At 26.1% G+C, this 13,202-nt stretch overlaps 1 protein-coding gene across 1 annotated transcript; it reads right to left on the bottom strand.

Annotated features, from left to right (window-relative positions):
- Positions 1–9,426: 9,426 nt before the first annotated feature.
- Positions 9,427–11,995, bottom strand: LOC128962713 (EEF1A lysine methyltransferase 4-like). Its single transcript, XM_054309115.1, has 2 exons — positions 11,806–11,995; positions 9,427–10,121 (listed from the first exon to the last, which is right to left on the bottom strand). Exons 1-2 carry the CDS (start codon positions 11,993–11,995, stop codon positions 9,493–9,495), a joined length of 819 nt encoding a protein of 272 aa, XP_054165090.1. The 3' UTR covers positions 9,427–9,492.
- Between the last annotated feature and the right edge of the window lie 1,207 nt (positions 11,996–13,202).

A 13,202-nucleotide genomic window follows, 5' to 3' on the forward strand; every position in this document is an offset into this window, starting at 1 on the left:
GCCTGTAATAAAAACAACAACAATAGCCTGTAATAAAAACAGTAACTAATTGTTAACTATAGTTAACAGCAATATTATTATATAAGTATTGTATTATCTATTGCTTGTTTCCGTTAATACTTGTATTATTAAACTACAACAGTATATTAAATATCTTCCTTATCCTTCAAATAACTGGTCTAAAAAATGCGACTAAATTTAGTGCACTTATTATATATTATATAACATATAAGTTATATATATACATACATAAGTGAGGCGCAGGAGGAGAGAGCACCATATGATTGCTTTGCGTGATTTAAATACACCTACACTTTGGGGAAATAGGTTTTATATAAAGAGTATGGAAATACCATTAAATAGATTACAAGTTGAGTAACAACAACTTCAAACCATTTCAATCATAATATAATACCTGTCTTATCTCGTTTACAATGCATTTTTCAGATACAATATATTTAAATACATATTTATATTTTTTTAATTTAAGCTTATAGTGTGATATATTTATATACATTGGTATATATATATATTGTATATATAAGTCACTATCTGATTGTCTTTTCAAATAAGATGAGACCCTATGATGGGGGCCAACCCTTCCTTCTAACAAAACAGTGGGACTACTATTATATCGCATGAGAAGTGTTTATATATATATATATATATATATAATATGCAAAACCTTTAGTTCCCGTTCTTATCATTCATTCAACTGTTAATGAAAGCTATGATATATATATATATATATATATATACTCCGGGAGTTCACTGGTAAATGCAATGTATATATTAAAAGCTCATAAAAAGGCATTTTATATGTCAAAAAAGCTTTAAACTAATGCTATACAAACCCCTGACTGTTTATATACAGTATAAGACTATCAGTGCTTTTAATGTTATGGACCAACTCCACAGTATTTCCGGTATAATCGAGTTTTTGTTGATTTGTTTTGGCGGATAAATAATTTGTTGGACCGTTGCCGAGGCTATTGTCAATACATGTTGGTGTGTATATGTGTGCTCTTGGCTTGTATTGTGCACCGACTGTGCCCTCACTATGAGATTGCCGGTCCTTTCACACTAACACTTCTCTCTCTCTCTCTCTCTCTCTCTCACACACACACACACACACACACACTAATTATTTTGTACAATCACTTAAAATATATACAGTATATTGTTATAAACAGTGTGGTATAAAATACTATAATTATGTATATATATTTAGATATCGATTGTTGGCTTACTATGTCAACAATAAATACAATAAAAATACAATTACTAAACAATTTTAATTGTCTCCTAAAAAAACAGCAGACTATGTATGAAAGTTTTGTATATTATTTTTTGTTTGTTTGTTTGTTTTGTTGTAATAATAAAAAAATCTTATATTTGTTTTTTTTGTGAGAGACAACATAGGGTTTGCACAGAAAAACAGGGATAAAATGAATAGAGAGAGAGAGAGAGAGAGAGAGAGAGAATCGATTTTCAATATATATTTCTATTCCTGTCTTTTATTTCAAAAGTAATTTATATATTTTTTACAAATATTTGGTTTTTTCAAAGCAGTAATGTATGGTATAATCGGTAAATAATATGATAGTATCGGACACACCATTGGGCGAACCGACGCCCAAACAAATCTATTGTCATTTTATTATATATTAATGATAACAATGCACTGAAACACACATACAATATATGGTCTATTGGATGTATGTCCTCATAATAAACACATAAAAAAGAGAGGGCATTAAAATATATATATATATCAGAGTCAGAGATCATCAATCAATTCATATATTGTATATTTGTTCATTAATTTTGAGAGAAAAAAAACTTATTACTAGAAAAAAGTTTGCTATAAAAATAAATTTCAATTATTATTATTATTATTTTACTCCTAAGATAATAAGTTTTTTAGATGTGTAGAGAAGTTATTTGAATGTATGCTTTTCCTGGTATGTATATATCATTGTGTTTGTATATAACGATTGAAAAAATGCAGTAATCAAAAAATTATATATTAAAAACATAAATCTGTGTTTTTTATAGTCTAGTTTTTATATGTATTATTATTATCTAATATATAAGTTGTAGATTTGACTTTTAAGGCGTAAGATTTTTAAGTTTTATTATTTTTAATTTTTTTATTATGCATTATATATTTTATATATATTAAACTTGAGCTACATATCAAAACATATACTATATTAACAATGCCTAAGCAATGACCAGACATTTTCAACAACAAAAAAATACTTATATATTAGATTGCAATGCAAACCGCCCTTTGAGTAAATACTACATATGAGGATAACCTTTAACTTTGTTTGAAGTCAAAAAAGTGATGATCCCTTTCCTATGAAAAAAATAAGGAGCGGAACATCACTTCAGCGTCTGTTTCTTTCTCACTTTTTTTTAAAGTACATAATATATATAAAATATACTTAACAACAATTGTAAACTATGTTTTACTACTTATATATTTGTCAGGAAGTTATAGCCCAAACCATATACTGGCCATACGGTGCTCACCAAATGGTTTGGTGTGTAGTTATATTCGCCCTTTCATTTTAAGTTATAAATATGTGTCTGTGATATAATTTACACACATTTTTATGGGCTCAGTTAGCTTCTTATATATATATATATACTGTATATATTCAATGCAATGTGTATTTCCGTTTGTGGTTTTTCTCTCACAGGTTATAATTTTCGACACAACTGTGCTGTTATTTAGCACTTAATATGTCTCCCATAATATACAGTACACCTTAACATAAGTGTATACAATATTTATGTCATCTTGTATTTTATGAACAATATATTTATATCTAAAATATACTATTACTTTATTATGTTTATATATATATATATATATATATATATTCTCAAACTATATAAAAATACTTTAAATATAAAATAACAGTTTTAGCCGTTGGGCTCAATATTATAAAAGTTTGATGATATTATTATTATTATTATAAAAAATAAGAAAATAAAAAAAGAAAGAAAAATATTAAACTCAAACCACAATTTAATGGCAAAACACTACTAAAACATATATATATATATGATATAATAAAGTGTATTAAAGTAATTTTCTCATGATTTTAATGATATACTTATGATCCATACCGTTGCCTACAATTTTAAAATTCATAGTCTCTCTCTCTCTCTCTCTCTCTCTCTCTCTCTCTCTCTCTCTCTCTCTCTCTCTCTTATTTTTATGTTATTATTATTATTATTATTATTATTATTGATGAGAGAGATTTTAAAATGATGAGACCATAAACATTATTGAGAGATGCAATTTTTTCTGTGTTAACAATAAAGTTTAATTTACTAATGGATTAGATATTAAAGGATATATATATATACAGTATATTTATATTCCATATATAGATAAGTATTTCGTGCAAAAACACAATTATAAAAATATTAATCGTTAAATTCAATCAAATTAGATATAAATATAAAAAAATAATAAACCATAAAATTGTTGATATCATTAAAAATAGTCTTATTTCCCGATTCTCGTAATTTCAAATCTCGTGTCATGTCATATAAATTTATATATATATACTGTAGTGTATATACTATGAAATTATAATTATATATTATACTATAAATATATATAGTGTATGTATAGATGATTTTAAAATTAAAATAAATAAAAATTAAAATTAAAACCAACAAAATTATTGGCAGTGTATGTCTAAATTAATATTGATGTATGATTTGTATGTTTAAATTGATTAAATAATTGATTAATTTAATTTTACGTTGTCTTTAAATTTTTCAATCAAACAAATAAAAAATATTAGTTATACAGACATTATAGCGTAAAAAGTTGCGGAAAACACATTAGATAAAGTAATAAAATTAATTTTGATTTCAATTTTTTCAACAAAAAAACACCAACTGATAGATCACACATAATATCAATAATAACAACAAAAAAGTATTGCCGTTCCCAATGCTCCCAACCCTACAAAACTATTTCATTTAATAAAAAATAGCGTATAATTGTTATTACATTTTGTGTGAGAAAAATACATAAAATATATTAAAAAAATATATTATAAATTGTGAAAAACTTTTTCTAGGAGTTTGAGATAATTTTATGTGAGTTTAACACAACAACACAAATATAAAGCATATAATATTTTTTTAGCCAAAAAAAAATTGTAAAACACTTTTCAAACAATAGATACTTAAATCCATAAGAATTCCTTAGGGATAGAGAGAGAGAGAGAGAGAGAGAGAGAGAGAGAGAGAGAGAGAGAGAGAGAGAGAGAGAGAATATACAATATATCATATAAGCAAAGTTGATCTGAACTACATGTGCTGATATTATGCAATATTAAAATATCAAAGGGAAACGTTATCTCATATTAAAGTAATGTAAGAATAGGACTTAAGGAACGGTATTACTTTTAGATCCAAATTATCATAAAAAATTGTGTTTGCATTTTATGAATTTTATTATTATTATAATATGTTTATAAACAGTGTGTACTATATTTCCCCCCCCCTATCAGTATATATTATATAAATATATATACATTTGATGAACGCATAGGAAAAAAATAATAAGGAAGTCTTTAATTGAAACTCAATGTAAGAGAATATATATATTTATATAATTGAGTTATTAATTTTAGAAAGAATTGGGGAACTGGATCAGTGGTCAGCACAGTTAGCAATTGTTGAACTCCTTAATTTATTTGCCAAAAAACTATTGTATGTACCATCCTGTGTAATAATTTTATAACTTAATTTAGTTTTAGTTTATTTTTTTTGACAAAAAAATTAACATACAACTATAAATTAAATTATTTTTATTTTTTTACTCGATCGGAAACTTAAAAATAAATTTATTTATTTTTTTTAGTAAACAAATTTTTAACAAAATTAATTTAATAAATCATTGAAATGTATAATAAAATTTGTTAGAAAAAATTGTCACTAAAATTGATAGAAAACAATTATATCTTATAGACACTCAGGGATGTTGGGGCTGAGCAAACTGTTTCATATATATATATTTTTATTATATGCTATATATGTGTATATAAACACAGGTATAACCTGTAGAGAAAAAACAAATTTTTGTTGAGTTGTTGTAGAGTTCAACCGTAGAGATTGATATTATTAGAGAAATGTATGCAAATAATAATAAATAAATACAACACACACTCACTCACAGACACACACACACACACACACACAACCCCTTAAAGAAAGTCCTCAAACAACAAATTTTTTTATAAATTTTATTTGACTGATGTTAATGCCCTTACAGTTATAAGCCTCACGCTTACCATTTATATCACGATTTCATCGCTAAAATAAATTTTATTATTAAAAAAAATTATTATTATTTTTTTATATAAATTTATATATACATACAAATATTATTTATTTAATATTTTTGCCGAAACCATACATAGTATTATCATTTATTATTATTTATTTTTTTTTAATAAGCCTATCTCACAAAAATATCTCCAATCTATTTGGCTTATAGCACATACACACAAAAAAAAGAGTAAAAAAAATTATTGCTAATAATATTGAATTCAACATTTTTAATGTATCACTTAATGGTGGTCATCAATTACTTTTACACTATAATTGTTTTTCAATCTATCATTTTTATTCAATACTAAACTTATTATACACTTAATTACAAATGAAATTTTCTTTTACTACTAATTTGTTTTAGTAATTGTGTTGTAGTTGTTGTTGTTGTGATTGTTGTTGCAAATTGTTTGATGATATATCATAATTATCATATTTGATGGTAATATGCCGTTCCCTTCCTTTATTTTTTGTGATCGCACAGGCCTTCAGTACAGCCGGTTTGGTCATCCAGTTCTGGAATCCATTGCACGACAACATTGTCATCTGGTTTGGTGTCATTGAAGGCATACTCCTTCCGATAGCATTATACATAACGGATGACCCATTTAGAGATGCCGTCAAACGAAGTTTCCGGAGAAAGAGCTACCGGTGCTCTGATATAAGTAAAAGTAAATGATTTTTTTGTTTCTATCTGTCTATCTATCAATCATATGCTCATTGATTATGCCATTAATTAAGCATATTTTCTACTCCCAGTCCTCTCTCTATATATATTTAATTGTATTTATGTAAAGGCAATCCCTTTTTGTAAATAATGATTACTCCAATTACTTAATTAATATGAACTCAAAAAACTATTGAAAATATCTTTTATTTTATTTGTTAAGACTTTTTATTTTATTTATTTATTTGTTAGTTTAAGTTTTCCTTAACTTTTAATTTATATGTCTTGAGTTCAAAAGATTATTATCTCATTATTGTTGTTATAATAATTATTGAAGTTATTATGCAATTAGACTAAACATTAGTTTGTTGTTTGTCTTAAATGTCAGTCAAAAAAAATAAATGATTTAACAAACTATTATATTTTGAAAACTATCTTTTGAAACATACAGGTATTGAAGGACCGTTTCCTTTGTATTTCAATGATTTCGCACTCATTGATAAGCCATATGTCGGTGCTATGAGTTCCATACCGACAGCTAAATTAAATACCTCATCGTCTTCACCATTGACAGTAGTGTCAAACTACCGGCGCTCGTCAATGAGGGCCAATGAAAAGCATCGACGAACTAATATTAATGAGTCATTTATGCGGACAAACAATAATGGTCTGCAATCGTTAAGAAAATCAAAATCACCGAAAAGTAACGACAAATACATGTTTCTAAGTATTTATGGGGTCGACAAAGTCATACCTGTCAACAAACCTGGCCTTCAATATAATACAAGCAATAGTCAGGACTTAATGACTAATCCATACTCTCAGTCCTATAAAAACAACACAACTATGTCAACATTTGCCGGCTCTGTTGGCTCTATACAGAAGCTGGGATCAGATGACAAAAGTTTAGACGATAAACAACAGCACAGAGAGGCATCCAATAATGATAGTAAGATTTGGTACAGTGCTAATAGTGGCAAACATTTTGAACATAAATTCAATTCAAATTTAATTGACAATAATAATAAATCATCGAAAGCTAAGTATGCAAATGATGACCACATTTATGCCACACTATCGGAAACATTTAGTGTTAGGTCTACTCTTCCCGACAAAAGACAATTACAGCAGACATTACAAACACTTAATGATTCAAATGATTTAGTTATTAGTATGGATGGGAAGGATGCCTGTAATGATGCAAATATACAAAACACTAATAGTATTATATCGACATTTAATTCAATGTCTACACATAATTATGGTCCTAAAAGTATCGGCACAGCCAGTATTGACGGCTTATCCATGAGTGGCGTTTCATTTACCACATTAGCCAACGATGACTTCGAGTTTACCAAAGGCTCCGATTCTCAGACACCGACAACAGATCGGACACTTAATGACGAAACGATAAATGATTGCAATGACAATACATCTGTGGAATCGTCGTCGTCATCGACATCATCGTCGGGATCGTATACAATGGATAAGACGGGCAGTAGAAGTCATATCTATGATAATCTTGCATTTGAATGCCATAATAGCCGTAACAGTGCCTCAGTTGCCAAAGCGGGTACAAAAGGTTACAAACACTCTAGAGGTAAGCGTCACGCCTCCCACGCCTCCCACATGAGCTCTTCAGTGTTGGCAATGAATTATCTGCAAAGAAATGACAGCTCTATTGTTGGCAAATCAGTCAATAAGAGTAACGTTTATTATAAACCAAAAGGTCGTCAATCGTTCAGCACTTCAGACATTCATAAAATTGATTCAAATATTTATTCAATGCCTTCAATACTTTACAATCAAATCAATGGCAATCATATGACTAGTTTTAAACAAAACATTGCTAACTATACAAACCATACAAATGCTGTGAAAAACAAACGATCAGTAATTGATAACCAAATAAATGGCAACAAACCATCTCAGCCAAGAAAGACAGTCAGCGAAACAAATCTATTGACATCGTCGACGAGTCGCCAATCGTTGGGTTCACTCACCAGAATCGATGAACACCAGAGCAAACATACCGGTGTCAGTGGTGTCCACCTGTCGGCTGCAAACAGTGGTGCCAGAGGTGGCCGACTATATCACACGCAAAGCAGTGATAGTCTCGAAAGCAATACCAGCTCCGAGTCGTCCACTACTAATGTAGTGGACACGCATTCAAAGTTGGCCAGTGTTATCAACAAACGTAAAGCCAATGTCAGTTTGGCGGCCATTAGAAACAACAGTAGGTCCAGAAGTCGTACGAAAAAATATAGAAATACTAAACGAGAGGACAGTAGTAATATTATTAATAACTATATGTCCCGTAAGTCTAAAGATGTGCCACAAAATACAAGGGCTGTGGATGTGACCAAACAAAAAATCAATAGTAATAATAATAATAATATGTTTGGCAGTCAAAGTCAATCGGTTTGGAGTATTGACAGCAAACCAATTGTACGAAACCTCAATGGTCTGACCAGAATCGGCTCGTATGCACAGGAATGGTATCTCAATAAATCGATGCCCGACCTGTGCTCACTCGACTCGCTGGACAATACGTGTCCATCGCCTGTATTTTCACCGCTTTATAAGAGAGAGTCGACCAAAAAAATCGATGAATAATAAAGATTAGGAGTTTCTCGTATGATATATCATATAAAGCGTGCTCTCTCTTTCTCTCTCTCTCTCTCTTTCTTTATTTTACTATTATTTTGTGTAAAACTTTTTTTTGTTTCAATGAAAATGTTAGTTAAAAACACGCAAAACCTTTTTATAAAAAGATTAATATATTATTATATATTTAAAAAATGATTTTATAATTTATACATAATTTTTAAACAAATATTTGAATTTTAATGTTATTTTATATGTAGAATTAAATGAATAATAAAATTATTATAAAAAAAATTCAAAATGTTTTCAAATTGCAATACGATTAATGCATTAAATAATTAAATACATTAAAATATATGACTAAACTGAAAAACAAAATAATAAAAACATTTAATATAGAGATTAATGTCATAAAGAAAAACATAATTAAGATTAAATGAATTAATAATTAATATTTTTAAAAATATTTTTATTGGGTTTAATAGCATTTGATCGACACTAGATTTGTTGATTGCTTAGAATTGAATACATATATAAAAATACAAATAATAAAAAAATATTTAAAAAAAATAAAATAAAAATAATTCTGATGACTTAATCATCATTTAAGCCACAAACCTATAATAATTTTAATTTATGGAAATATGATATCATAATAAATGACAACTGTTTTGATAATTAAAACTATAAAAATAGCGTCAATTTTAACATGAGTTCATAGTAATAATAATTAAGATATGTATAGTATATAAACATACTGTAATTAGTAGTGTATGTATGAATGTATGTATGTATGTGTTTAGTGTCTTTAACTTATAGAGTATAGTCACTACTAATTGACTCTTTTAGAGGTTAATATTTAATAGATAATGACTCTCATCTTGAACTGGATTTGCATTTATGAGGCACTTATCATCTATTAGTTGATTTGACTGACAATTGCCACTCAAACAAGTAGTGATCACTTTCGGTGGTTCGTAGACTTGGGGCTCAAAATCAATAGTTTTATTCACACATTTAATCAGTTGATAGCAGTAATAGTGAAAACTGGCGGACACTTCATGTATGGCTTTCATTGCCAATCGATCGGTGTTTGACTCAAAACAACTCTTATATAATGGATATCTGAAGTGCGATCCATAAAAGGATATCGATATGAATTGGCCGTCAGTTTTGAGCACCCGATAGACCTCTTGTAAGACACGACTGATCTGTTGTCGATTAGTGTCCGATATATTCCAGTGGTCGGTCTCTTCGGTCAGCAGGGCGTCTATAGTGGCCTTTTCGATGACCACATCAAATGTTTCGGTGGCAAACGTCAACTCACGACAGTCCATGACTGACCATTGCATTTGCCGACAATTGTCGCAATGATTGGACATTTGTTTGATAACCGGCGACGAGTAGTCAATATTGACAATATTGCAATACCCGTCGGCAAACATTTGTTCACTTAATAGACTATTACCGCAACCTTTGAAAACCAAATAATAATAATAAAAAAGTTAAAAATCCCATTAGAGATCAACAGAAATCAATTAATTAAAAAAATAAAATAAAACTCTAAACAAAAAACTTTAAGAAATGTAGTTTTTGTGTTTCGCATTATATTTATTTTGTTATTTTATTTAAGACATGAAATAAAACTTGTATATAAATGTTATACTAAACAAAACAAAAAACTATAGCAAACACAGCTATAAATGGAAATAAATTTTTTATTTATTTATTTTTTTGGAAATATTATCGTCTATTAAAAGCTAATAAAATCGAAAAACTTAATTTGTTTTATCATATTTTGTTTGTTTATTATAATATGTTTGTTATATATTTAAAAACAGCAACAAACAAAAAAATACGGCTAACGAAACAACAACAACAAAATATATTAGGATTAAAACTAACTAAAAATTTAATACTCAATATTTATACTGAAATAAAAGTAATAAATAAAAACATTTTTTAGCTTTTGATGCTATTTTTCTCTTCAAATTTAAACAAACAAATAAATAAATTAAAAAATTAAAGTCTCATTATTATTACTGACGACAACAAGTTATTTAGTGTTTAATCTATAAGTTTAGAAACAAAAGACTTTTTAACAAAAAAAAAACAAAATTATAAATATTAAATAAATTTTAAGTACAACCAACAAACAAAATTTTAATCGTTTTATTTAATATAATTTTTTAGAGAAAAAAAAACCCAATAGAAGCTCGGAATAAAACATTTAAAAATTACTGAAAAAAAATTAATTCATTTTAGTGTTTGAATTTATTAAATGCAATTTACTAATACTTTTATACATTTTAGTTATAGTAATATTAGTAATAATATTAATATTAATAACAAAATAACAAACTTCAGTAAAAATTTTGACGATTAAAAACTTTTTATGGCCTACAAAATAAGTGTTTATTATTTAATATGATTCAAACCAATCTATAAGCACAGTTCGTATATGTTATTTGAAAAATTATTATTTTATATTTTTATTTTCTCATTTTTTTTTGCTTTAAAATTTTGGGTTTTTTAATAAACGAGTATTTTATGTAAAATTAAATGTGCAAAATGTTTAGCCCAAGACATGTTAGTTATGAGTTATATATTATAAAAAATAATAATTATTAACAGAAAAATAACATTGAAAGATAAATATTGCAATTATTATTTGTTTTATTTATTGTATAATAATAATAACTATTATTTCGAGTAATATACAGTTACTATATATATATATGAAAACTTGTTTTCCAATAACATAACATTTTTTTAAACATTTATTTATTTTGGGGTATTTGTGCTAAAATAAATAAAACAGCTAACATTTATTATTATTTTATTTAATCTATCAATTCATTTAAGTTTATAATTATTTAAATGAGTTTGTAATTATTATAATTTTGATTTGCATTTCAAGTATATATATATATAGATATTATGTCTCTATAATTTTATATGAAACTTCCAAATATGGTATTTAATAATATAAATTCAAATAAACATTTATATACTATATATATAATTTATATATAAATTTTATTTGGTAAATTATTAGTATACTACCTGTATAATAATATTATTAATAATAAATTCAATATAGATATGAAATGCTATATAAATTTATAATATGTCAATAAAATGATGAGATATCATACCTAACATTAGCAGTGATGCTGTCTTTGGGATCAATTGGTTGATGATATGCTTGATATTTGAATAGTCAACTAACCAGTCATACGATTCATTATCGCTGTCAGCCCTTTGACCGACACTTTCATATCGTTTATCCCAATAGTCAACGCTATTATACATATGATTATCGTTGGGTATTAAAGATGAACTCATTATATCTCTTTAATGTTTGAATGGCAGACAATGTGACAAAAAAAAGATATATTAATATATTAATGCCTAAAAACAATGAGATTTGCATTAAGATTATACGATATTAAATCTAATTAACTATGTTTTAGTCATAAAATTATTTGTAACCTTTATTTCAACTTAAAATGAGGTTGAAATACAATTATATAAAACTACGATAAACTCAATCAACAGTAAATACAAACAATAATAAGGTGTACATTAAATAAATGCTTTAATTATATGTATAATTAATAACAAAAAAAACTATTATTATTATTATTGTTAATAAACAAAACTTATTTTTCAATTATAAACTAACAGTAACTGATGAGAAAATAAAATAAAAATAAATAAAAGTAAAATTTTTCTCATTAAATAAAATATATAATTAAATAAATGAAATTTTAAAAAAAACTTTAAACAAATCTTTCGACGATTGCCTCAATTTTTGAGATATTATGAGATGAAATGTACACAAAAAAACATATAAAACAAAAAATAATATTAAATAAATAGATTTATAATTTGTTACACTTTTTTTTGGTCGTCAATTCCCAAAAAAGACATTATATGTATTAATATTATAAATTTAATAATGAGAAAATCAGACATAAAATCCTTTAAATATATTTATTATAAATTATTTGAGCTTAAAATAGCATTTAGTTTTGATTTATTGTTTATTTTGCAGAAAACATGTGATACTATTATTATTATATATATATAAATTGTAATTAAGTTTGTATTTAATTGTAACACTATTATTGCTGTAATGACTAAATGAGAGATTATTGTAAATATATATAAAAGTAAACTAATTATTAAAAGTTAAATTATATCAACACGAATAAAAAAAAATATTTAAAATTTTAAAAAAGCAACACAAAAAACAAACAAATAAAATAATAATTAAAAATAATAATAATAAAAACACAGTTTTGTTTGTGATTTAATGATAATTATAACAAATGCATGCCATCAGGTAAATGTCAAATCATTAATTATAAAATCATAAAATAATTACAATGGACAATGTGTTACATAAAAATTATATATATATATATAGCCTATATATATAATTTTTATGTAACACATTGTCCATATATATATATTGTATATAACCCCTGGGTCATATTATATTCAAATAAATTTAAACTTAAATACAAATAACACGCAAACTATATAC

Source organism: Oppia nitens, unplaced genomic scaffold, assembly GCF_028296485.1.
Source record: "Oppia nitens isolate AA-2021 unplaced genomic scaffold, nextdenovo-longstitch-racon4-pilon3 scaffold6_pilon_pilon_pilon, whole genome shotgun sequence".
In the NCBI taxonomy this organism is placed as follows: Eukaryota; Metazoa; Arthropoda; class Arachnida; order Sarcoptiformes; family Oppiidae; genus Oppia; species Oppia nitens.